This window comes from Mastacembelus armatus, chromosome 9, assembly GCF_900324485.2.
Source record: "Mastacembelus armatus chromosome 9, fMasArm1.2, whole genome shotgun sequence".
In the NCBI taxonomy this organism is placed as follows: domain Eukaryota; kingdom Metazoa; phylum Chordata; class Actinopteri; order Synbranchiformes; family Mastacembelidae; genus Mastacembelus; species Mastacembelus armatus.
The window spans coordinates 18,377,022-18,402,451 of record NC_046641.1 but is presented as its reverse complement, the minus strand read 5'-3'; the positions used below and the strand labels follow the sequence as shown (position 1 = coordinate 18,402,451).

Sequence of the window (25,430 nt, the reverse complement as noted above, 5' to 3'; positions counted from 1 at the left end):
AGTCTCTTTTAGAGATTTGAAGGAGATGGAGATGTAACTTCCTTTAACTGGGATTAACTAACTACATTTCTAACGTTCGTAAAGAGATTCTATATTGTATTTCACTATCCAGTTCATATAGATGATATTTTCATGGTTTTCTAATATTTAACCAATAGGTGGGAGCAGATGTATTTGAACCTGACACAGTACATGGTAAATTCAAATTAAATCCTAGTAGGTAAATTGTGCTTGCATAAACAATGAGCTAATGTGTTTACAGAGGTGATCTAAAAGGAGAGGACGGAAGATGAAAGATGGAGATGTTGAACTCACCCAATGTGGGAGCACTGAGTGACATGATACCATAGAAGGAGAAAGGTCCCGTTTCAAACTTCATGTTCTCGTTTCCGGCCTCCACTTCCACTCGGCCCTGACAGACACAAACACAGACGATGTACAGAAACGGCAACAAATTTATGTTTCATTTTCGTTTATTACAGGTTTATACACTGCAACTCATTATTTTAGTGAATAAAAGTTACACTGAAGGAACTTTTTTTTTTATTGTTGTTGTTTGCACTAACTCGCTTTCTCATTAATTCCAAAAAAATCTGAAACAGTCACAAATGAAGAGCAGCCTAAAATATCTGTCAGTCTAAACTAATTAATCAATTAACTATGGCAGACTGACTAAATGAAAAAGCATCAAATCACAGAGAATCTGTAGTAAAGTTAATATTTGCCAACTGTGCTTAAAAACTATATTAAAACAGTTGCTTATTTATTTTCTGTGAGTCAACTAATTGATTAAATGGCTAATCCATGATTCTGTCTTGTAATTGTTTCTCCTGTAGAGGGTAGTACAGCCACAGGTCAAAACAAAGCGACATACAGGATTTATTAGTCATTGTCCTCTGCAGAGTGTGCAGCTCTACTGGGAAGACATACGTTTACTTTGGCCTTGATTTGACACTTTTAAGCACTTTGCAAAACAGACGTCACATCTGACAGTAGCTGTGTCTGCAGAGTGAAGAGGTGAAGGAGACGAGAGGCAGAGTCTCTGGTGTTTCTCAGTAAAATGAAACACAAGGACAAGGATGGAGAAATCAGAGAAACAGAGATGGAGGTGAAGGGATGACAGGATGGAAGAAAGAACAGGCTTCTGCATTGGTACAGAGAGTTGGCCCGAGTCAGTCCGCTGGAATGTGTGAACTGCAGCAACAACACAGCACAGTTAATCCACACTGTCATCCCTCCATCCAGCCAACCAACACACACACACACACACACACTCAATGATTGAGTTGATGAAACCAGAACAGGTGGCAAAATAGAATACAGACAAAAAAGAAAAAAGTATACTGAAGACGATTTAGGGAGCTTTAAATTTGAGGTCGAATAGTTCAGTCAATTTAACATGAGTTACTGCTCTGCAGAAGCTTGATTTGAGGAATAAACATCAATGGAGTGGTTAGGTTTTACAATGTCATTCTGTGCTGCCAAGTACTAAATTCAGGATTTTAAGACTTCCAAACATTTTAACTATGTCCGGATGGGCTGCAGGGACATGCATTTAAAATAATGAACAAAGCTTCAAAAATATCTCTACACTGCAGCCATAAAATCCATTACATCTTAGGCCAAAATATCACTGATATTTAGTTCTAGCTGCATATAGCCCAGGAACAAACAGAACATATAATGTCCTAGAGGGGGCAGGTTTTGAGGTTCAAAAGCTTGTTATTTAACTTAACTGCATATAACACAAAAAGAAGAAGTCACTGTAGTTTACATAAGGTCAACAAAATTATACAGTTATTATCAAATGTGTGTACATTTCTCCCTGAGACATCCTGGAAGGGGTGACAGCCACCACCCCTCATGCTATTTTAGATTTACGGTGTGTGCCAACTTAGACACCTAGCTTGGATATTACAGGAGAGTGGGGTGTGAGTGTATCTGTCACTGAAGCACCAAGTGAGCTGCTCACATCACAAACACTGTGCTGATTTAAGCTCGTAACATCTCCCTACGGCTCAGCAGCGAGCGCTTCACAACTGATGTCAACACTGATCAGAGCAGCTACGGCACTGTTAATCTGACACTGCAACAGCTATTAAAGCACAATTTGGACTATTTTGGTGCTTTATTTTTCCTCATCGAAATAAATCTTACACGAGTGTGGGTGCAAATGTCTTTAAGGCTCCTTGTTTTGGTAACATGAGGACCAACTGTCCATCATCTGTCCAACAACGCCGTGACTCCTCATTCATGGTTTCTACACTATCAGAAAGACGGGAGGAAGAGGGCAGGAGTGAGAGGTGAGCAGGCTGCCAAAGCTCCAGTCAAACCTGATTTCTCAGACCTGCACTGACGGTACAGACTGCCTGAAGCAATATGCTGCACCAACAATGGGTTTTAAAAACAGCCCTTAAGTGGGTCACTGTGTTTCACCACTGTTACTGTATTAAAAAGAATTAAAAAGAATCAACCCTGCTCATAGCCTCTGTAGTGTCAGTCTAAACCATCTGCAATAAAACTGCTCCAACCCTTAATTATGAAACTAAAGCATCTCTAATGTGACAAAAGGTCAAGCTTTGCTACAGCAGTGTAACACACATCAGTTGAGACAACAAAAAAAACACCTGCTGTCATGTGGCTGATTAAAAGACACGTGCAGAATGGCAGCAACACTGATTTTATTATCCGTTCATAATAAATTAAAAACTTTCAGTGTATACAGGTTTGCATGACGGTGCAAAATCCAGTGAGAATATGCCATTTGAATAAATTCTATTTGTAATGCAATTACCACAAACCAGTTTATAAAGTTCACACAGCGTTCCACCCTGTTGGAGTCAACTTTTTATTATTCAGTATTTTAATTTGAAGATGACACCACAGATAACAAAGTGCTTCATTATGCTGGATGTTAACGCCTTAAAAACCTTTTTGTCTCAGTCAGCTTGTTACTGAAATTAGCACAACAGTTACTTCACATCAGATCTGTGTTTTTATTTTTCAACAAATCTGACCAAACCGCATTCACACAGGGGGCGATGTGATGAACTATGTGTCACCGCTGACGTCTTCATCCATCAGACAGACGTTCAAGACGAAAGGTGTTTGCACGTCTATTGGTGTGAGGACCATCTGGAGTATAATTCTATAGTATTGAGGACATTTTGGCCTAACCCTGGCCCTCAGACTCCTGTTTGACAGTTAAAACTTATCTTTAAGGTTAAGGTTAGAATTAAGTTAGGGTACGGGGTTGAGTTCAGATATTTAGTTGGGTAAGGACACTGTAAGGTGCTAGGGAATGGCTTATGTCAATGAGTGTCCTCACAAAGATGGAAGCACAAGCGTGTGTGTTTGTGTGTGTGCGTTTAACGCTGATGAGGGGTTGATGAGCTCCTGCAGAGGTCTGTCACAGGTTTGTTAATAACTGATGACAACACCAGTGGGGGGCCTTGTGTGAGACTAAACACACACACACACACACCCTGATAGGGTATGTGTGACTGTGGTTGGGGGTGTGTGTAAAAGGCTGTGGTGTGTGTCGTGCCAGCATCAGTGTTTAGCGGTTTGTGACCATATGGTTGTCATAAAATGAACCACTGAGTTCAATTAATGGTCAAACTGAACAGTTCCATTCAACAGTTTTTGTGAAGTCACTGAGTCACATAAGCTGCAACACACACACACACACATCTTCTGTGAGATCTAAACAGTGTGAGTCAGTGTCATCGAGATGAGCTCCGGCCAGTCTGAGACTGGTTTTGTGACGTCAACATCTGCTTCCTTTTATATCCAGGAATAATTCTTATTCTCACCATGACAGGTATTTTTCCAGCTGTTCCACAACAGGAAGAGTTGCTCACAAACATGTTGCAATTATCCTGGAACACATTCTAATTTAAACAGCAGTGTTTGAATGATCCACCACCGCATTCAGACAATTAATTGGTGACAATGTCAATCGTTGGCTCCAGCTTCCTAAACATGCAGTAACTGGAGGTTCAGCCTCTTTCACGCTGTTTTCACATTGTCAACAGATTCTTATTTAAAAACATTATGACTGCTTTAAACTGAGTTTCTCTTTCATATTATTAAAACTTACAAAGATAACTGATAGACTCATAATCCATTAGCTGGAGCCCTGCACAACACCAGAAACTACCTGGTAATAAATTAACCCGACCTACAGCAAGTTGAGCTCATAAGCTAAACATTATTCTTTTCTTGCTTCTAGACTTGATCTACTCAAAACATCTTTCAGGACCGTGAAATGACCCAAGTTCAAACTTCTGAACCTCTGAACACAACAACAAACTCTGCTTGTGCAGACTCTGTTTTGTGAGAATCACAGAGCATCTTTAAGGATGCATGAATCACACTGGTCATAAACAAACAGCCTGTCTGGTGACAGTGTGGATGTGTGCGTTTTTAGCAGGAAAACGCACACATACAAACATACATATACGCAGATGCTATAAAAGGAGTGGAACAAGGACAATGAATTATCTGTATCTGAGGTTTCAGTTCTCATGACTTCACCAAACTCCCACATATCTGATGTAAACACACACAAAATACTGAAAGTACAACAAACTAGTATGAAACTGTGCACACAGAGTCCCTAACGATCTGGTCTTTCTGCTTCATTAATTCACCTTTGTTGTTCTACCCAGTAAACCTCTGTCTTATTAACATCATTTCCCAGCAGTCATTGTGTTTTTCAAACCACATTCATTCTCAGTGTGGGAGCAGTCAAGGGTTTTTGAAACATTAATCCACCGGTTTAGCTTTATGCATCTATAAAAATGTCATAATCATGATAGAAACCTTTAAAAATAGGTTCAAATCATTCAAGCAGAAGCACATATTGTTTTTCTGTTCCACACATTATCAAATCACGGGACCTACACGACTCTCAATAAAACTGCTTTGTTTGGAGAATCGCATGTGACATTTCAGTAGAGGCTAACGTCACCTTGAGGAGCAGGTTCCATGTTTCTGGTAAGCTCATTTCTTTTTATCTTTTCTTTTTTATCATTTCCAAACTGACATTATCAGGAAAGATTTATCAAACTCCCTCTGGAGCCCTTGTTGCAATTTAACACAGTGATGTGTCGATTTGTTCAAAGGAAGCTACAATCCTAAAAAACTATAAATGAGTTTTATACTTCAGGAGCTTTATTTTCTTAGCAAATAGAAAAAAAATGATGGAGCCACACACAGGTTAGGATGTAAATTTCAGCCTATATACAACATTCGACATGTAATAAAAATGTATTTTTGTCTCTGTGCCCATCACATAGACCGTCATTATCTTGACCCAACAACATTCCTGCAGAACATGAGAAACCTGCCTGTAATGTCTACTGTAGAGGCACTGCACGACAGATTGAGATAAATATATCCAGCGTCTACATGCAAGAGAGCAATTCTTTTTTTTTTTTTCACTCAGTTGCAGTAACTGCTTTCACACTAACACTCTCAGGTAGATTTTTTTTTTTGTGTCAACAAGCTATTGTCATACATCCAAAATAACTACTGTCAAACTAAAACCACTTCTCTGCGTCTTTGGCTCCTTCATTCTCTCTGTTCCTTCCCTTCTTCTGTTTCCAAACAAGCACTCCTGGAATGTGAGTGTATAATTTTGTTTACAGGACAAATATGAACAGCTCACAAACTCACAATCTACACTGCACACAGACAAGTCCAAGAGACTTCACAGGACTTTTCAGACAGAATTTATAACGTATTGAGCCAGTATTTATCTAAAGATAAATACTGTTCTTATATAACTGATAGACTCATAAATAAAGTTCTTCTGTCTTGTCCACAAACTGTCTGTACCTGGAACCATGAGGATGTTATTAAATAGCTCCCCCAAAGTTTAAACCCAACCTTGTTTACCTAATCTCCATATTATTTGACATACCTGTTCTGGCAGACAGCAAACAAGGAACAAGTAACATTTTGCGTCAGGACTGAACATGTCAGAACAGAGAAATATAATTTTGCATACTACTTCTAAAATTTGACTGAACCCCAGAGGATTTTCCACATATACACACACACACACACGTTTGCTGTATATTTCGCTTCACAAAGCGATGGTGGAAAATTCCCTCCCTGGTATGCTGACAGTAAGTGCCTCTCCCTCCAAAAAGGTCTCAGCAGATTATTCCACTTGTGGGGTCTCCACAACAGCCTCGATATCCGGCCTCCCACAGTTAAAATCTCCCCGTGATGAGCGGTGGGTAGAAAGCCAAAATAGATCCCTGAATTACTGAACCCAGCTAATGACTGTTTGGGGACAATGACATAAGTTACGTGTGGGAAATAAATGTGTGTGAAAGAAAGAAATTAAGACAATGAAGTGTAATTTTCCCACCCTGTGGGATTTGAGCACACGTGTACATGTACACAGTGGGGATACAGCAGACATGCAAAAGCCGTTTTAGAGATTTTTGAGCTTACAGTGTGTGAACGTGCAGCTGGAGGTAGAGATTCTCAGGCTGACGTGTGTGAGTCCAGTGCCCTCCAATAAAATCATTTCTAAGATGGGGATCAGTTAGTTAAGTGTGTCCGTTTGATGCCAGAAACATAGCTCCTCCCATCACTGTCCAAGGTCACTGCTATCTGAAACCTCACCTGTCAACTTTCTCCCATCTCACTTTTTAACCAATCACTGAACACACTTACTGTATGTTACACTGCATAATTATGATAAAAACTGATCTGTGTAACAACGTCCTCACCCACCTTGAATTTCTTCTATCGAAGGCTTAACGCTGCCAGGCACGCAGCTCAGTGAAGCTGCTCTGCAGCACAGCACTGCAGCTAATGTTTAGCAGGTACCACTGGCTGCTTAGCACAAACTACAAAGTGCACCTGAGGCAGATGAGAATATTACTTATTTTGTCCTCAAAAAAAGTATTGTACAACATGAAATCAATGCCTGATTATGTGAATGTTTAAAAACATGCTTGTTTAAACAAATTCCTCATTAGGAGAACATGAAGGTCAGGACAAAAGTCCAGTAGTTGTGGAGATATTTTGATTTGGAGCAAAGTTACAGCTCTTCACTGTGAGTCAGTATTTTTCTCTGAAAAAGTGAAAATGAAAACATTACTACAAATCATCATGTTTGTCTACATTCACTCCACCGCTGTTCAACATGTTCTATCCAATGTGACAGTGACAGTTCCATGACAGCCTCAGTGCATTAGGAACTGGGTTCAGCAGTTGCTCTTCATTCATTCACAGGCTGCCAACTGCTTTCATTGTTTGTTTGTTTTTTTAAATAAAGCCACAAATACTTGTTTATTATATTTCTCCCATTAAAGAGCACCAATAAACACAAAACAGCACCAGTGGTTATGACTTTTTCAGAGGTCCAGCACAAATTCCACAGTGATCTGCACATTATTAATACTTCATTCTGTATGTAGATTTATGTATTTTTTTCTGCATATTATACTGTTAATCGCTCACCATCTGTAAATCTTTTGTGGTGTTTGGAAACATACCATGTGGAGCATGACTTTAACCTGGGCCTCCACCAAATCATGCTAATTAAATCTTTAAGGTAGCTGGCTAATCCTCTTGTCAAATTAAATGGCTTTGGATCAGATGTGATTTCCAAACTGTTGTTGTTATAACAACACACAGACTGACACTGTACGTCTTCTTGTCTGCCTGGTTATAATTTCTATGAATAAAGCTTAATGAAAATGAATTACTGCTTTGATATGATACTATATACTATAGTTTGACAATCACAAACCTTGTCAAACCACAGCTTGGTGAAAAAGCAGCTTTGAATCCTCATAGTAATGAATTAGTTAAAACAGATGTACTGGTCCAGAAGCTTCAGGGAGGAAGAGAAAGAAGGAAAGTTGTCTCTGGTGCTTCTTGTCTATTCCAGCATTTTGTTTCTGTGGCTGACCAGAGCTTTGTGTCTGGGAGAATCAGTACAGTTTTCACTTACTGTTTGCAACAACAGGAGGTGGCAGTTGGAAGGAATGACTAAGAGATGTCTGTTCTGATAACATCTTTGTGGAGTGTGTAGCAAACACTGCTGCACCTGTGAATCACCGCTCTAACATCAAATCTTGATGTCCACATGACCAGACCAGTCAGTTATATGTTTTCATGTTAAGAGATTAGGTCAGCTGACCAATGCAGAGCCACACACATTTAAAACTGTGGAAGACAAGACTTTAATTTGATTCATGAAAGTTATTAATCATTGCAATATTAGAAATGCCAATCCTTCTTTACTTTTACTCTGCTGTGGTTCTGAAACTGTCCCTGACTTGCTCGGACACAGGTTACAGCGAAGCATCAGGAATTTGGCAACTTCTCATCAGTAATGGAGGCGAAGTTGGAAACGTTTTTTGAGCACTAACACTACTTGGGCAAATTGAAGTCATGGATCAGTCTCTTTATTGGCTGAAGGACTGGAATCAGGGTCTGAGCCAAAAAATGTGTTTTCAGGGGAGCTCAACTCATTTTAGGGAAGCTGAGCCCCCTGTTTCCCTTTTAACACAAAACATTGTGTGTATGACTTTTAATCAGCCATTTAAGGCCTTGAAAGAGTATTGAGCTCTCCCTTCATGACAATAAATTTTAAAAATTATTTTAAAAAAAAGTTATTCTTGAATGATAATTCTGTTTTTGTCATGTCATGTCGAATTACTCAATTTTTAGTGTGGTACACGCACATACTACGGCAAACAGTAACTTTCTTTATCAACTGGACCCCTGTCGGGTCAGTGCTGTGTACGAGGCCTACCACCATCTGTCACAGGCTGCAGCTTTAAGTCGTGTTTAACCACAAAGCAGATCTCTCAGTGCTGCTAAGCTCCATATACACATGGTGAGGGGGATGACTTGACAGGTGGAGAGAAGAAGAAGAAGAAGAGGAGGAGGAGATGAAAGTCAAATAAAGAGAAGATGAAGAGTATGTGTAGAAGGTCAGCCTCATAATCCAAGCTGCTTTCATCACAGTTGAAATAATGGCAGTGTGACATTTAGAGGGCAGGATGTGTCCATCACAGTGAGTGAGAGGGTTGTACATATATGTACTGGCAGTACTGTATACAGTATGTAACCGGTTTTTAGAAAGTATTCTGCTGTCAGGCCCAGGAGGAGCATGTTTTCACTATATGTCCACACAAGGAGCTGACAAGCACTGTTATGTTTCTTTTGCAGCTGTTGGAGATCATTACTCTTTTCTCTTCCATTATAACTTTTGATGAACTTTTTCTGATGTGCTAGAAAACTATGTCAAGCTCAGATCCCATTTTAATTCAATGACAAGAAAGAAACTTTCCACAAAAGTCCTCACAAGAAGTCCTCAGAGTGATCAGTAACAACACATACTTGAATATTTACATTTTGTGACAAATAGGGAAACTGATAAAAATCTGATGAAGATCACGTGATGATCATATGATTCAAAACTCCAAAAAGCTACTAAAAGGACCCTGTGTCCACACTCCTTCACCAGCTGTTGTTTCCAAGCTAAAAAATGAGGTTCAACAGCCATTAAAGTTGATATTCATTCATTGGAGACAGCTGAATCTACAGACACAATGTAAGGGTTGTGTGTCTGGTGGAGGGACTAGATATTGTCACTTGTGTTAGAGAATCTCCTGTTTAAGTAAATAATAAGAGAAAAAATAAAATAATAAAAGACTGAGTTTACCTGCAGGATGAGAACGAAGAAGTCGACCGGTTTGCCCCTCTGGTAGATGTAGTGATGAGGCGAGCGCTTGTCACTTTCGTTGAACTTGATCTCCTGGATGACATCAGGATGGCGCAGGATTCGCAGCAGCACCTTGTCTGAGATCTGAGACGGACTGAACAAGCTCACCTCTGTAGGAGACACTGAATTTTACTGGTGGTCAATCAACATTTTACAGCCCATCAACATAAAACTGTAACAACTGTGATGACCAAAGCTCAGTACATACAGTCAATAAATTTGCAGACACTAAAATATCTTTATTTTATCACTGTAATTAATGTCAACACCCAACTGTGATCCGGGCACTTAAATTATTCATGTCATTAATGGTGTTGTCAGTTACATAAACAGGTGCGTCAAGTATGTGCTCTACAGCAGGAGATCCTGTACCCTAAAATGCAGCATAACACATGTACAGTCATGATTGTGCCATGACAGAAAATATATTGTGCTTCTCATGTTAAAACTGAAATAAAAGGTCAGAACAATAAATTAGTATCAATTACAGATTCAAAATGCATTTAATTAAAGATCAGATCTTCATCAGGATTATTTAAAGAGTATTAAAAAGTACTAGGTTGTATTCTCAGTTGCTTAACTGTGAGAACATTATTCTTATTATTCTACAGCAGTATTTAAGCATTATATCATCTGAGTTGCAAAGGGACAGTCAAAATAACCATTGCAACAAGTGAAAGGTGACTCATACTAACGACACAGTAGAGGTCAGATCCCTTTCACAGTCTATAATGGTTAACAGGCTGGTTTGGTAATAACTTCTTCCAGTTCAGGAAAAAACCCAGACTGACAGACCTAAATGCTGTTAAGTCCTCGAACTTATACAGCACCTGTAAAAATCACTATTACTATTAGTCCCTGATTTATCCAGTCTTGAATAAATCTCTCAAGGATGATTCATGTTCCACATATTTCAGATATGAGTTTCAAGAATGGCTGGAGTTCAATCCATAAACAGTAAAGATCACTCATGTGAACAAGAAATGAAGTGAAACAGTAACTTAATGACCAAATCAGATAGAACCATTGGGAAAAATGCAAAACCGAATAGCTGTGAAATGAATCCTGAAGAAAAAATAAACCAACATGCTGAGAAACAGAAACTAAGTTAGCAGACACTGATGCTCCTGTACCAGTATCAGTGTCTGTGTGCTGGGAAAGTGCTACGTCACGCGAGCAGCGACTAGTGCTAACTGCTTCTGGCAGAGCTTATCCACTAACGTTAGCTAACCAGACAGATTGCAACATGTTCTCAAGAGATTTGTAGCGTGACAGCATCACATCCAGCTGGCCAAAGTCCAGACTCTTCTTGTAACGGTAGACGTAGGCATACTGCCATATAATTAGACAAATTTCCCCTATTCACTGAAAGTATGGTCTTGCTTGCGTGTTAAATGGCAAGATGACAGCATCCACCACTGACTGACATCCTGAGGATAATCACACAACATATGTTCAAATATATACTTGGCTTAGAGTTGCCCAGGCTGCTCTACGGGCTATGTGGAAAACTTCTTGTAATAAGTGACTGTGTGGGTCTGTGTGTGTACGTTGTCAGTGTTCTCCCCACCTGTAGCCAGAAAGCGATGAGCTGCCAGCAGCAGCTGAGGAGAGATCTTCACTTTGGATTCACTCTCATGTTTGAAGGCTGAGAAGTCCCTCTTGTTCTTATTGGGCGCCACCTTTTTCCTGGTGCGGTTATCAGCTGAGAAGTGACACACCATTATTTATCATAAAATGTACACAAACGTAGTGCAAAGTAACAGGAGCCACTTATCTTTTAAGCCTATCCTAACTTCTAATTACAATAAGATAACCAATTTACATGTATCATTAGGGTAAAACAACAACAATATTGATAATGAACATTAAAGTAAATACACGACTAACAGAACAGGTTAGTGAGGTGTTGAATGCTAAAGAGCGACAAACAAAATTAAAGCAACACTCACTGTAAAGGTCAGATTCATCCAGAATCTCAGATTTAATTATCTCCTCGATCACATCTTCAAGGGTGACCAGCCCTAACACTTCGTAGAAAGGATCTCCCTCCCCCTCGTTGTTCACCTTCTGCACAATGGCCAGGTGGGATTTTCCTGAGTGAGACAAAGACAAGCGTTAAAGACATTATCAGGTCAGTCCTTACGTTAGTCAGGCCTTTGAAATCAACTACAGAACCTGTGGGTTGTTTGGCCTGATGACACTTCGAGATGTTGTGACCAAAACTCACACACAACTGATGAATATGTACCAGCATCTAAGTTATTAAAATCTACCATGGACACACCTGAACACCAGAAGCATGGCAGTGACATGATAAAACATTTCAGCCAGTGCAGAAGGGACAGTAAAAATGCAGCAGGGTTATGTAAACATACAGTACATACAACTAACAGCAACAGCCAACAAGTAAAATGGTTTGTAATGGCTGCAATATGACTGCAAAATGCATTACAGAACTTCTGACTAGACTTTTGCATTCTTGACTTGTAAAGTAACCACATACAGACCTTCCTCTCTGGTTACATTATCAGCAACAGTTTCTGAGTAGACTGTCTGGAAAAAAGTAGCATATCCCATATCACAGTACTGTGCATTTGGATGTTTACATTCTTTTCCATCATGCAATACCATCCGCGAGGTGTCTCAGCAACATAACAACAAGCCCAAACAGGCAACCAGAACTATTTTCAGTGTTGAGCCCTGCAGCAGATAATGCAGCCCCCACAGAGCCCTGATTTCTACATCATTGAGTCAGTGTGGGATTAGATGAAGAGCCAGAAAACACTGAGACAGAGTAAATCCACAGATGATCTGTGACATGTTCTCTTAGATGTGTGCACCTGTTGAGGAGCAGTGAGAAACTGTGAGCAAATGTACACATATTTTCTAACAGGATTTTTACCACATTGCCTCCTATAACACAGGTCTTAAAGCCTAATGTGAACATATGGTACATTTGATGAAAAAAATGTTTAACAATGAAAACCACATAAGGGAAGCTGAAAAGCTGCCATAAATATTGTGAACTAAAACAGAGAAATGTGGTTACAGATGTTAGTGTCTAACAATAATGGCATATATTACACAAATCAGAGGAAAAATGTTTGATACACTGTGTCACCACTGCATTGTATGTGATCCTCTTTCTTTTTCTTAGCTCCTGGTAAACAGATGCTCAAACACAGAGTCATACTTTTTCCTCTGTAAACAAAGCAGAGATGTGTAATACAGTAAAAATGCACTGATCGTCAACATTAAACGTTCATGTTGATATGTGAGACAAAAGCCTCCTTGATCACTGCCAGCTAAAAAATATCAGCTCAGAGTCAAATCACATGCTTCAACAATTATTCCGCATTTTCCTTCTATATAATACAATGAGCCCTGATGGCAATCTTTCAGCAGATCATGTCCTAAAGACCTTTGGCTGGTATGAAGCCCTGGTCATAAAGTATCACTTCTTTCCTTCTCTTCGTCATGTATTTATTGTCATTGGGGTATAGCTGTACAATTACTGTTACCTTTCTCATATTTATTTTCTCAGTCATGAACAGCCCTAACAGGCCATGTAAAGCCGATTCATGCCAGGACCATCACACTGCTTTATGTAAATGTGGCCAAGCCTCTTGATTATAACAATCGTATCATGTCAACAGGCCTGCTCTAACATTGACCAACCTACCCGCTCCCTCTGCTGCCACCACAAATAGACTGTTAATGTGTAAAGGTCACTACAGTTATGGCTGGGTCTGTACTCTGGCCACAAGTGTTACTGTAAAACAAAAACGCACGTGTACACACACACACACACACACACTGCAGGCTGAACTCTTATCTTGACAAACACTTTAAAGTGCAGATGGACGTTGGCAGGGTGCAGTGCCATGCCCAAACGAGTGCAATGTTGATCCCCAGAGATGCTCCGAATTATTAATGACGCTGAGGGAAGCACTCAGAGGTTATGAGGGGTTTAGTTCTCAGGTCGATCACTTCCTGACACCAGCCCAGACAAACACACAGCACGCATGTGGGGATAAACATGTAGGCAACTTATCTAAACTACCCTCTGTCCAAACACACACACACATTTATGCAGAGAAATAACAAATAGGTCAGGTGAGGGCAGATACAACACATCTCTTTACTATTGGTCAAAACATAATCCATAGGTGCTTATTGTACTACACGGACAATCTCCTCTCCCCAAAGCTACAAGCTATCCAGGTGTGTTAAAAGATAAAACTAAAGAGAAGATGTAAAGCTGCGTCGCTGTGTTTGTTTCCAAAAAGAGAGCAGCAGATCAGTGGGATTCACAAAGAGCTCATGTGACCCGCAATTAAAAGAAGACCAAAGGCTGTAAGTGTTTCTTCTGTGTTTGTGTGTCCTTGATGTCTGCCTGCAAAGTGGGTGCCGCTGGCACAGAGACACAAACACACTGCACTCCATTCTCAGTTTTGACCTTGCTTGGTTTTACTACAAGAATGGAGCCAAGGGACTTGGAAGAATCTGATTCCCACCAGTTTAGTGTGGGAGTCTGTGACATCACAGCGTGAGACGGCGAGGTGGGCGGCTGGTGGTCTGTATATTTAGTCTGGATGCCAAAGTCTTGACGTGAAGCAGCAACACTGAACGCTCATCGCTGGCTAAGCAGCCAGTCCCAGTTCAAACAGTCCTTTTCATGACACAAGGACGAATGGATCATTTGGCTTCAATGCTCATTCACTAGGCTCTTTCATTCATCATTTACCACAAAATAGGCCTGACATAGTTGACATTAGTGGATTTTAAATTGCTTTTTAGATTGTGTGAATAAATGATGTATTTATAACTGAATGACCAGAAGCCATGAACAGTTTTTTTTTTCATTTTTTCTAAATGATTTATATAACGGGGCAGCATGGTGGCTGAGTGGTTAGCACTGTTGCCTCACAGCAAGAAGGTCGTGGGTTCGCATCCCGGCCTTTCTGTGTGGAGTTTGCATGTTCTCCCTGTGCTTGCGTGGGTTTACTCCGGGTACTCCGGTTTCCTCCCACAGTCCAAAAAACATGCATGTCAGGTTGATTGGTGACTCTAAAATTGCCCGTAGGAGCGAGTGTGAGTGTGTGAGGTTGTCTGTCTTTGTGTGTCTATATGTGGCCCTGCGACAGACTGGTGACCTGTCCAGGGTGTACCCCTGCCTTCCACCCGAGAGAGAGCTGGGATAGGCTCCAGCAGATCCCCGTGACCCTGAACCAGGAAAAGCGGGTATAGAAGATGGATGGATGGATGGATTTATATAATTCAATCAACTAATCTATTAATCAACTCAGCACTTAAGCCTAACACAATAAACCGACTCAATAAGACTGCAACTAAATATTATATCCAAAATCAAATAGTCACTGGGTAATAAAATGCCAGAAAATAATAAAAACAAAATGCCAGTACAACTTCCCACAGAGCAAAGTGACATCTTCTGATGTTTTGCCTGAGCAAGAGTCCTGAACCCAAAGATATTCAGTTTACATCATATGGGATGAAGAGAGGTATAAAATCCTCATATTTATGGTGCAAAAAATATCTTTATAAAATGGCCACTGCTGTATTATCTTATTAGTGCTCCATGAGTTAATTAAACTGGTGATTTTCAGAAGCCGTGGTGGTTCCTGCCTTAATGGCATACAGGTGTATGGCCTCAGACAAAACATGATGCACTGAGTGTAACTGACAAGTCTCAATAAAAAAACAATCACAAATTTATCCAAATGTCTTTTTTAATATCCTTTCAATTCAGACTGTCTGTCTGTCTTAATAACCAGCAGCCCATTGGCTTCCACTTAAAATGAATCTCTTCATGTGTTGTGTCCCACACCAAAATCCTGTCTAATCAGTAAGTGCATCACATAAGAGAGGAAACATTTCATGGGATCTGTTTGGTGTGACTTTGACAGGATGGAGAACATTCGTCAGTAGTGTCCCACTGCACAAAAGCATCTAAATACATTAATTAGCTGATCATGGTTCTTTTCGCATGAGATCACTGTAGCAACACAAATACATTGTGTAATGGAAAAGGCACTTTGTGTGTCTGTGTGTCTCCCTGTGGTGCTGAGTCAATATTTCAAAGGAAGTGGAACCTCAGGGGACATACTTACCCGCAGCTACTAGAGAGACTTCAGAGTCTATTGACTCCTTCAGAGCATACGTACCAATACACGCACACACACACACACACACGCACGCGCGCACACGCACACACACACACACACACACACACACACACACACACACACACACACACACAAAGGCCACATACAGACTGCTGCTTAATGCACAATGTCTGACCACAGTCACCTGCTCCTTTGTATCTGTAGCTGCTTATTTTCAGGCAAGATGTGTGTTTGTCACAAAACATGAGCTAAGGTGACCAAATCAGGACAGCACACTCACCTCAGGTTCACAGAGTTGTCACTTATCAAATGGAGAATCAGATGTGACAGGGGACTGTTTTTCTTTTGTTAAAATCCATCCCTTCATCACTGCTCTGTTTGCACTGACACATTGTGAGCTGAGGTGACATTGCTGTACGTGTTTCTTGACTTTGTGAAATCTTTACGCTGGTCACCCCTGCAGTCTCTCATGAGGACCCACTCTGTGGAATCACCTTTTTTTAAACTACTCCCCACTTTGTGTTTTGCAATGCACATTTTTTCCAGGTTTTAGGTTGTAAAGTGCTTCACATTGTGCATCTTTGTCTCACACACACACACACACACACACACACACACACACACACACACACACACACACACACACACACACACACACACACACACACACACACACACACACACACACACACACACACACACACACACAGCAAGCTACCATGCAAGGTGATGGCCTAATTGTCAGGAACACTTGGACAAGTGGACTGTCAATTTGGGAACCCAGCGATTAATGGAGACTGCTCCACTCACTGATCCTTAGCCACAAAACCTGACGAAATAAAGTCACATCAGACAGAGGTTCAGAAACTATTGACTGTCCAGCTATTCTAACCTATGTAGCCATCATCCTATTATTGTCATTATCACTATTACAGCTACTTGCTTGTTTTTGTGGTGCATTAAACCAAAGTGAACATTTATTATAGGAAACAGTGGAACCATAACAGATAATGAAGGCAGCCTGCAAGGAAAAGGAATGATTAAAAAAAAAAAAACTTATGTCTCTGTTCCTCCAAACAACCAGTACTATTATGGGGGATTACAGGAATTTTGTGGTTAAAAAATGCCAACATTTTCTCCAAATCAAAGACACAGCAAACCACGTGAGAGCAGAGAAGAACAATTTACCAAAAACAGGAACCGAGAAACACACTGACCTTTGTTCCAACACTGAGCTGTGCTCAGCAACGGACTCCAGCTTCTCTTTCTTCTGCTGAACACACAGCACAGCATTTGCTACCAAATTAACAATAAAACACCTTCACAAACAAAATTCCCAACATTTCTGGGTTCACATTGCTGTGTGAAGTCATGGTTGAGTTGAGTGTGTCATTTCATTAGTTTATCACCTGTTTAAGTTTTTAATAGGTGAAGACTTGTTTGTTTTGACTTTTTGCACACACCTATATTCCCAACAGGTCTGGTGACCTTCTAGTTTGTTTCTCTGCCCTCTGGCTCGTCCATCACCAGCCTGCCAGCCCATGTGTTTGTTAACACGAAACATTGGTGACAAAAACACAAGAGGGAGAGTGATGGGTCTCTATGGGAAAGGAATGCTGCATGCATACTGCCCACGCACAAAGAAGCGGTGAGCCACATATCAGTGGCTCTAATGACAGCCACCAACTGCAAAACATGCACACTACGATGGGATAAAACAGAGATGCATGGCTGCAAATGATGATGAGCAGGCTCCTACACAAACACCCCCCAGAGGCTCATTGTGCGGGACAGGTCAAGCTGTTCTGACCTGTTTTTCCAGCTCAAGCTGAAGCCCTGGGCCGACTGTCTCTGACTTAAGGAGGGATGAAAAAACTACATCTCATGTCAAAGTAATTTGCCTGCAGCACATGCAGTAAAATGATAAGGCTTGGGCTATATCCTGTATTTACCACTGCTAAAAAAGAAAGTCCAATGGGTGAGTTTGTATTGATGTGCTCCCAAAAGGTATGCATAAACTGTCCAGCCCAAGTTAATGGTTTATAAGTGGCCAGGGCAATTCAAAGCAGTTTATTTATAACATTTCATTCAGTCATTAGAACAGTAACCTACAACTGCGACTCATCGTAAATCTTTTATTTTAATGATGAAATGACTCGTCCATAAAACATCTCTGAATGTCAGATATTACGTTTACAATATATAACACGTTACAATGTGTTTACAATACAATACGCACCAAATCTGTTTACATTTTGGTACAACATCACCAAACTGTTAAATGATTTAAAAGTGTATTACTTTCCAGTGACTGTGTAATTTTTAGTTTAAGTGTGGAGTATTTGATTTGTACACCTGTGATTTCCAAATAAGACTAACAGCATAAACAAAGTTACAGAAGAACTTATGAATCTCTCAGTCTTGCCCTGTGTTATGTCTAATGCAACATGGTAAGAAACCGCCCAAACAAGTAAAAGGGGGGAATACCAGTAACACATGAAGAGAAGTCAAAACACCCGTTGCCGTACTGGTTAAGAGATAAAGACTGATAACAGAAAGTGCAGCAATCATCCTCAGAAAATAGTGCCATCCATGAATCAGTATTTACACAAGCTTGAAAACCATACAGGCTAGTGTTTCTTACTTGGCACATAGATGCTGTGTGGAAATTTCTCAGTGTGAAGGACAATGTTAAAAACCCTCCTATGCTGACCACACCTGGCGGCTGTGAATTAACATGTGCGGCCCACCTCTGTATGTCTTGTGCTTCTTGTCTGTGTTTGTGAGATTACGCTGCTACTGTTGCTTTAGACAGGGTTAGTCACTGTAACATTACCAAATGTTCCTCGCCGATTATTGCTGCATTGTTAAATGTGTTGAAACCTGCCGCTTGTGCCTACTCAGGCCTTGCTTGGACTTGATTTATTGTCACCTTTTATGTTCATAAGGACCTTTCCATTCCTTTGTTAATCATTATATGCTGTGTTGTCCCAGGTCCTCATAGGATTAGGAGTATTGTATTTTGAGCTGCTTATTCATATATTGTTGAGGCTGACCAGATTGTTTTCAGATGTATTTGCACAGATCTGACTTCATTCTAGAATTTATTTCAGTAATTATTGCTCATATGTAGCTTTTTGTTGACATTGAGTACAGTGACTATACTTGTGATGCTTTTTTGGTGACGCCACAAAAACATCTCATCAACTTTTTGAACGACTCCTAGCCCTGTGACCAATAAGCCACAACGATGTAAAAACCCAAACGCCTCTTTAGCCAGATCTCCTCATCCAAAAAAGATTTTAATCTCACTACCAAGTTTATATTAGGCCCAATGTTATGCGATATGTGTAGCAAAACCTCAGTTCAAACAAATAGACAAGACAGCTGTGTGTCTGTCTTTGGGACATTAAGTTTTTTGTGCTGAGCTGTTCATTCCTCATGCTGACTGACATTACACCACACAATGTGGAAGTGTTGATGTGACACACGGCAAACACAGACTAAGCTGAAGCTGAGAGAGCTGCTGCTGCTGCAGGAAAGGAGAGAAAAGCAGCAGGCAGCTGATAAGAGCCCAAAGGAAAATCAGAGACAAAGTAACGGCTGCTGATTGTACAACTGTTAACGAAGTAGATGGATTCATGGATTCGGCTTCATCAGACAGATACATCGTGAACCAGTGACCAAATATGAGAAATGAAGCTCCAGACTGCTGAACCCGAAGCTGCATGACCGATTTTCTGCTCAAAATGTATTCATAAACAGGACAGAGTGAGGCACACCCCTGACAGTGAAGGAATCACATCTCCTCTGTGACAACCTTATCAGGCCGAGATTGGGCATCTTTCACTCCAAATCTGAACTCAGAATCTACATATTTACTAGCTGTGCTGTAATTACAAGTGCTGTGAAATCCTCACAACTCTCGGATTTATACCAAAAATTCAAACTACTGCATTTCATTTTTATGTTCTTGTTTTGGAGATACAGCTCCCCAACGGTCATTAAACCGTAGCAAACACAGCGGTGTTGTGGAGCCCGGGTGCGGTGGCCTGATAAGTGCTCAAACACTGATAAAGAACAGATAACAAAACACAAGCTGGTTCATTTCCTGTGTTGAATATGCTAGAAAGAAATAAAATCTTAATGAATCACTTTAAGCCAATGTGATTCATGCATCAGCAACTATCACTGATACTTAGAAGAGCATTATGGGGGTCAAGCTTCGTCAAGGTTCATGGCTGTTGGTTCAGTTTAATTTTTGCACATTAAAAATAATTAAAATCATAAGATTTAGATTTAAACATATTAATATGATGACTTTTGTCTTTTTTACTACAACAGCATTGTGCTTATATTGTTTCTTTGTTTTCACTAAGAAGGAAAATAGGTAACACATGCACAAAAACATACGAAAAAAAGGACCAGCGTTATCGTACACATTTAGTCTCCTTGGCGTCCTTATTCCACATTTTCCTTCCTCTTTCCTTGATGTGCGCAGTCAGCACGTCATTAAAATTTCATCTCAACTAATAAGGTCATTTCACAGTCCAACCAAAAGGTCACACCATGTTCACTGAAAAGGTTGACTAGTTCACACACACACATACAGAAGAAATGTCAGACTATGCAGTATTGATGACTGTTTTTGTGACTGTAAATGGTGTCTTAAAAGTCAGTGGTTCAAATCTGAAACTGATTCAGTAGATTTAAATATATAGAGAGAGCGCAACCTAAAGCAACCTATACACACACAGAGGCTGCTAGATGTCATCACCGTGGTAACTGATGCCAAGCTGCAGCTGAGAGGAACTTGAGATGTAAGCGGGGAGTCGGGTCAGTGGGGAGGCAGGGGGCCGTCAGGCAATCAAGCCTGTACATGAGCACACGAACAGGGCCCACCACCACAGGACCACAGGCTGCACAGTCACAGCATGGAGACTCAGAGGATTTTGAAACTTCTTTGTACTCAATGCTGTGTTTTTCCACTACTTGTGTGACTATCTGCGAATCAAACAGCATCTGCAAGCAATTATCATGTCTTTACGTTAAATTTCCACTTTCCAATTTAAAGGTTTTGTGGTTGGTGCTTTTCTTTGTTTGTTTGTTTGTTATAGTTGCTGTGTTTCAGAGAATTTCTGAAAAAAAAAAAAAATCCACCAGACACTAGATGAATATTTTGAAGAAGAATGTCAGGAAATACTCCAGATAAGATTTGCTCTCACATGCAAACAGCAAAAAGACTTTAAGATTACAAGACTCACCAGATACTACTTCTGTAATTCCTTAAAATAAATACATTTTGCAGTCTCTTGTTACACTGTACATGAAGTGCTAGTAATACCAACAGAATGGCAGTTTGGTTCCCATTCTTAGATCATTTACTATAGCTGGAGATTTGATGTTTTTACTATACATAATCCTTATAACAGGCACTTTAAGGTGCACTCGCATCACATATGGGATCATGCTCTTGACAAATTTTTACCCTTGTTAGTGAAACTCAATATTTGCTAAATTAGGAGATATTGTGTTCAGACAAGCAAATGTAAAAGGATGATGAACTGGCAATAACCCAACCACTGACCACATCTAGGCAGAGTGCAATAATCTATTATTAAAATCTGTTTACAGTAGATGCCTTTTGAACTATTCATATTCCTGTTCCACAGAATGTCACAACATCAGGCATTCCCGACAATATTCAAAACATAATTCACCAATGTGACTTTCTCCATGTTAATTATTAGCCCCCAAGCTAGTCAGGACTAGTGTGACAGCAAGTACTTAGGCTACACTGCCCAAAGCTTTGCAAAATGCAGCAGCAACATCATTTTCATCACCTTTACAGTGTTGCTTTGACTAACATGCGACTTGACATCTACGTTCAACTTGAAGCAATAATAGCGAAATAGCAAAACTCTGCAGTTAATTTACTGTGTTGTATCATTTCAAAATCTTTGACACAATGAAAATTTTATTACAAAATCTTTAAAAAATATATATTTCTCGTGTTTATATGACCACCAGTAATGAGGACTTTCTCTACTGCAACAACTCCCAAACCTAAGCCTGTATACACAGAACCTGAGCACATTCTCATAACTACTTACAATGAACGTCTTTGCCAAGGTTTGACCCAGTGTAGACGGTTTTCAACTCGACAGTTCTCAACTGTGTGTGTGTGTGTGTGTGTGTGTGTGTGTGTGTGTGTGTGAGCAATGCAGCTTGTTGCCAAACCCTCCCAGTTTGCCAGCCAAGCCTTCTAAAATGAACTGCAGAGCTGTGTCTTGGCCAAATGTCACATGGCACCGTGCACAAGCACTGCAGCAACTCAAAAGTCATTTTACACCTACTGATCAGTGCAAGGCAACGGTCAAAGGCGAGACTTCAGAGACAGTTACTCTGCTGAAATGCATTTAGTGAAACAAAACCACACTCGCTTAAACTGAAGCTGCCAACAAGGTCCAGTGGACTTTACCTTGATTACTACTGAGATCTAGACATAGCAAGTGTGTGTGTGTTTGTGTTTGTGTTTGTGTGTGTGTGTGTCTGTGTCTACTGTCCATGACCTTGAGACGAGATGTCTGAGGAGGGAAAAATAAATCTCCACAGGGGATGGCGTCAGTGTGTATACCTCCTCCTGAGAGAGGGAGTATGCACGTGTGTGTATTTGTGCATGAAAGTGTGTCTCTGTGTGCATGTCTGTGTCTGTTTTTGTGTGTGTGTGTTTGTGTGTGTGTGTGTGTGGTAAGAGGAAAAAAAAAACAAAGAAAAGGAATTAAAAGGGGGAAGTGTTGCTGATATCACTTATCTCAAATTTGTGGTCACAAAATCCACATCTCAGCAAAATTATGTTTGTCAAAACCACAGCTTTAGTGTTTTTACTTGGTTTTTATTTTAGGACTGTAAATCCTTCCAAGAACAGCTGAAAATAGAAAAGATAGAAAACAATAAAAATGGCAACTTGATTCACCACCCCTCCTGCACTTGGAGAAAATACTTGCAGTCTGGTAGCATGAAATTTGATATCAAATGCTGGTAAGACGAGGGAGTCTGAACAGACTGTCTCCTGACAGACCACAGCGTGTCAGGTCGTTGCATGAGAACGCACTTTATAATGACAATCTGAATAAGAGCATCAGAAAACACCACCATGATGCAGGCAGGACAAACCCATATGTCACTGAAGTTGAACATTAATTTTATTGCTTGAGCTGCTCCACAATGGGGTCAAAGGTCAAGCAGGAGCACGCTCTCTGTACGACTGCAGCTAACGAATACGTTGTTTACTGATCAAAGGTTTTGTTTATAAAATGTCATACGGAAAATTGTTTCCCACAGGCCGAGGTGAGGCCCTCGAACTCCTTTCCAACAAAGGAAAATCATCAGCACAGGATGCAAACTGAGGCATCAAAAATGAACAACTGGTCCAAAAAAAAACCCCGAGTGACTCAACAACAGATACACAATGAGCTTCACAACATCCTGACAGATGTCTGTTCTTTTAACAAACACCTGACTCTGCCGCCTGTCCTGCACAACAACAAATTACTTAGTGTCTCTAGTTTGCATGACACACATTGCACACATACCTTTCTTGAACTCCTCCAGCATTGAGTCCAGTTTGGTGTCGTGGAAGACAAAGTGGACCGGATGGTTGTAGAACTTCGTGATGGTCTTCAGGGTGGTGCAGTCGTCCGGGTCCACGAAGGCCAGGTCCTTGACGAACAGGATGTCCACGATGTTGGACCTCTCGTCCTCGTACACAGGTATCCTGGTGTATCCACTCTCCATGATCTCGGACATGGTGTTGAAGTCTAATACGGCGTCGCTGTGGATCATGAAGCAGTTGTTTATAGGTGTCATGACATCCTCAACTGTTTTGGTCCTGAGCTCCAGCGCGCCCTGGATCATGTTCAGCTCCTCTTTCACCAGATCATTGTATGGCTCGGTGACTTTTAGCATCTCCACAAGCTTCTCCCGGTTGTACACTGTGCCGATCTCCTGGCCAAGGACGCAGTCCAGGAGCTTACTGATGGGCCAGGACAGAGGGAAGGTCAAGAGCATGAACAGCTTGGTGAGCAGGATGGTGTTTGCTCCGACTGCGAGACCGTGTCTAGAGCACAGCGCCTGCGGGACGATCTCACCGAAAATAACGATGCCGATGGTGGAGGCGACTACAGCACCGATCCCGGACTTTGTGAGGTCGTCCAGGAGGATGGTGAGGGTAGTGTTGACCAGGACGTTGCCGAGGAGCAGCGAGCACAGCAGGTAGTTGCCTTTCCTGCGGATGGGTTCGATCTTCCGCGCGTACTTCTTCTCCTTCTCGGTGCCACAGCTCTGCACAATGCGGAGCTCCATCGGGTCCAGCGCCATCAGTCCGAGGTTGAGCCCGCTGAACATCCCGGACAGCACCAGGAGGAGCGAGATGATGATCACCTGCAGCCAGACGGGCAGCAGGGACGACTTCTCCTCCACCACCCGCAGCCTACCGTCTTTGTCGTCCAGCATGTACCACCTCTCCTCCTCCTCCTGGGGGTCGCGGACGCACAAGCCGTACACCTTCACTGCCTCGGACTTGCGGAGCTGTTTGATCTTAAGGCTGACCACCCCGGAGGTGTTTTGGTTGCTCACCTCCATGGCCCCATTCACCACTATGTCCTTCGTGTGCTCGGGACAAGTCCTGTTGGAGTGTGCACTGGCAGCATCCTTCTCTTCGGTACTCAAGGAAAGCTCCATGAACCGGATGAGCGCCGAGCTGTTGGGGAACAAGTGGAGCCCGTAGAACCTGAAGAGGATGTCGCTGCCCTCGGTCACCTGAATCTCCCCTCTCTCGGTGGTCTCGGCCGGCGTGTCGCTCTTCTCCAGCCTCATGCCGAGTATCCGCGTCCCGCTTTTTGACTCAGGAACCGCCGCCTCGGTCTTCATGCCCACAAAAACGCAAGAAAAGACGAATAAAGTCAGTGCTAAGCCCCGTTCGCTTGACTCCGTCGCCATGTTTGTTTCGCTCTTTGCGAACGGGGAACTGACGTCACCTATTCATTCCCACGAGCTCATACTCCGACGATGTAGCCAATCAGCGGCGGAAATATCACGTGACCGAGCCCCCTCAGCGCTACTTTTTGAAGGTCGACTGATATAGTTTGGTTTTAAGGTGGACCAGGCAGAGTTTTTAAAAAAATATATTTTACTTTTTATGGTTTTAGATTTAGGTTTTCATGGCCGCAGCATCAGGGCATGTTTTTGTTCACTTACCTCCAATATGCAGCATTTTAATGATTTCCACAGGTAGCCAGAAGCCAATCTTTACATTATAGCTGAAACCTTTAGTTAATTAATTGATTAGTTGATTAATTGACCACCTTTTTGATTTTTGACAACAAATACAGCTTCTCAAATGTGAATAGTTGAGTTGCTAAGACTGTAAACTCAATATCTTTGCATTTTTGACTGTTTGACAAAACAGACTGTTTGGCTTTGACTTTGACTTTGGCTTTTCTCAAAATGTT

The 25,430-nt window shown here is 41.2% G+C and overlaps 1 protein-coding gene across 4 annotated transcripts in view; it reads right to left on the bottom strand.

Annotated features, from left to right (window-relative positions):
• LOC113138472 (metal transporter CNNM4) overlaps nucleotides 1-24,936 on the bottom strand; it is a 37,556-nt gene extending 12,620 nt beyond the window's left edge. For 2 of the 4 annotated variants that reach the window (XM_026320937.1, XM_026320940.2), the window contains exons 1-5: nucleotides 23,514-24,936; nucleotides 11,719-11,862; nucleotides 11,337-11,471; nucleotides 9,707-9,888; nucleotides 316-412 (exon numbers count right to left, since the gene is read on the bottom strand). In XM_026320937.1, the coding sequence (XP_026176722.1) occupies nucleotides 316-412; nucleotides 9,707-9,888; nucleotides 11,337-11,471; nucleotides 11,719-11,862; nucleotides 23,514-24,918 (1,963 nt within the window). In that variant the 5' untranslated portion in view covers nucleotides 24,919-24,936. The remainder of the gene's footprint in view (nucleotides 1-315; nucleotides 413-9,706; nucleotides 9,889-11,336; nucleotides 11,472-11,718; nucleotides 11,863-23,513) is intronic. The other 2 variants (XM_026320938.1, XM_026320941.2) reach the window with 1 other exon arrangement.
• Between the last annotated feature and the right edge of the window lie 494 nt (nucleotides 24,937-25,430).